General features: G+C 39.7%; 1 protein-coding gene across 1 annotated transcript in view; it reads left to right on the forward strand.

The window, feature by feature from the left end:
• LOC106533735 (dystrophin) overlaps positions 1-2,080 on the forward strand; it is a gene marked incomplete at both ends in the record, with an annotated part of 132,044 nt that overhangs the window by 90,693 nt on the left and 39,271 nt on the right. The window contains 2 exon segments of the mRNA XM_014030160.1: positions 756-928; positions 1,025-1,181. Coding sequence (XP_013885614.1) covers positions 756-928; positions 1,025-1,181 — 330 coding nt within the window.

Consider the following 2,080-nt stretch of genomic DNA (forward strand, 5'->3'; position numbering starts at 1 on the left):
ATTAACGTATGATCTGATTAGTCAACTAGTCAAAAAAATAATCGGTGATTAATCGACTATAAAAATAATCATTTGTGGCAGCTCTAATTTATATAGCACCTTTCACCGACATAGACGGTCACAAAGTGCTTTACAAAGGTGCAAAATTATACAGAAAAAATAAAACAATAAAACATCAACAACATCATAAAACAATTGCCAAAAAACAGACAACACACTGGAATTGTTTAAAGACTTTATAAAAGAGGAAAGTTTTAAGTTTGCTCTTCAAAGCAACCACAGCATCAAGTACAAGTATTAAGTCTAATGAAAGTAGAACTTGCTGCCTTGGATGCCAAATATTTTAACAAAGATTACACATTACCCAGGTGGAAGAAATGTAGTTTTCACCAACCACATCCTGTAAACAAGACTTCAATAGTTAAGTGACTTTCCACTGTATTCTTGTTAATATTATACATTACCTGTAATGACTGAAGTCTCAAAGTTTTGAATTTTTAAATTTAAAACAGATTTCAGAGCATAAAGACCTGGTAGATTACAGTGCAGGGTAACACAGGTACTGGGGAGTCTTTGATGGGATAAGTTTTTGGTTTGAACATTTCAGTAACAAGCTGTGGGGAAAAACAAAAACATCTGTAACAGAATATTGTAACCAAGCTGTGAAACAGTAAATTCTGTGTAGGACTGCAAACAAAGAGAAAAGCATTTCAACCATTCCTCTCTGGGGGCACACTGTGTTTGTGTTCCAACAGGACCTGCAGGCTGAAATCGACAGCCACGAAGAGCTGTATCACTCCCTGGATGAGAATGGACAGAGGATTCTGACGTCCCTGAGGGACTCTGAGGACCGGGTTCTGCTCCATAGACGTCTGGACAACATGAGGCAGCGCTGGAGTGACCTACGCACCAAGACCCTCAGCATGAGGTGGGCCAGAACTGAGGATCTAGTTCACATAAAGCTGTAGAAACACTCGCTCTGAGTTCTGGGTGACACCTTTTGGTTTTTCGGTTTGTCTTCTAGGTCCCAGCTGGACTCGGAGATGGCCCCCTGGAAGAGGCTCCACATGTCGCTGCAGGAGCTGCTGAACTGGCTGAGGCTGAGGAGCCAGCAGCTGGAGCAGGAGAAGCCTGTAGGGGGCGACGTTCCTGCTGTGCAGACCCAACTGGACACACACAGAGTAAAAACAAACCACTCTGAAAACACGAAACACACATCAGGGCTTTATTTGTCTTTTTCACACACTGTCATGCAATATCATTACTTATGTTCTCAAAGTGGGGTCCCAGGACCCCCAGGGGATCATGAGAGGTATCTTGGGGGTCCTCAAAAAATCACTACATTTTTATTTTTGTTTTTATTTTAAAAAATGCATGGAGAGCAATGAACTAATAAAACAAACATAAACTAAATAAAAAAGATATATCCTCATGGCATTTAGGGGTTGAAATGACAGCATGGGGTTAATGAGGGGGTCCCTGGAGTTTTTTTTGCCCTTGTAAGGTGTCCCAGACCCAAAACATTTGAGAACCCCTGTATTACAGTATCAGTAATCAGTATCACAAAGTACAGCATAAAAAATGCTTATGCCAGTATTTGGTTATAACATGAATCTCTTCTATCCTAAATATTTGTTTTTTACACAGGAAATGCTAAAGATAACAAAAGCTAACCTTTAGCTAACTAAAAATCTTTATTTAAATTAGCAAAAGTCTCTCTAAAGCAGAGATTCTTAACCTATTGGGCCACGAGCGCCACCTTGAGGGCCTCAAAAGAACAACAGGTTTTAACTTTGGGCCGCAGAGGGCCGTGGGACGGCATTGGTTTTGAATAAGCTGCAATACACTTTCTCACCACTAGTAGCAGTAGTGCACCACTCAGATGTTTAACAACTTTTTTAATATGTAGAAGAAGAACCTCAGAAACCTGCTGAGAATGGAAACGTATTTTATATGAAAAGTAGAAGCAAAAATGAAAGTAACTTGTCAAAAAACACCACAATTTGTCACTAATACAGCGGGTAAAATAAGTATTGAACACGTCACCATTTTTCTCAGTAAATATATTACTAGAGGTGCT

This window comes from Austrofundulus limnaeus, unplaced genomic scaffold, assembly GCF_001266775.1.
Source record: "Austrofundulus limnaeus strain Quisiro unplaced genomic scaffold, Austrofundulus_limnaeus-1.0 Scaffold1010, whole genome shotgun sequence".
NCBI classification, from domain to species: domain Eukaryota; kingdom Metazoa; phylum Chordata; class Actinopteri; order Cyprinodontiformes; family Rivulidae; genus Austrofundulus; species Austrofundulus limnaeus.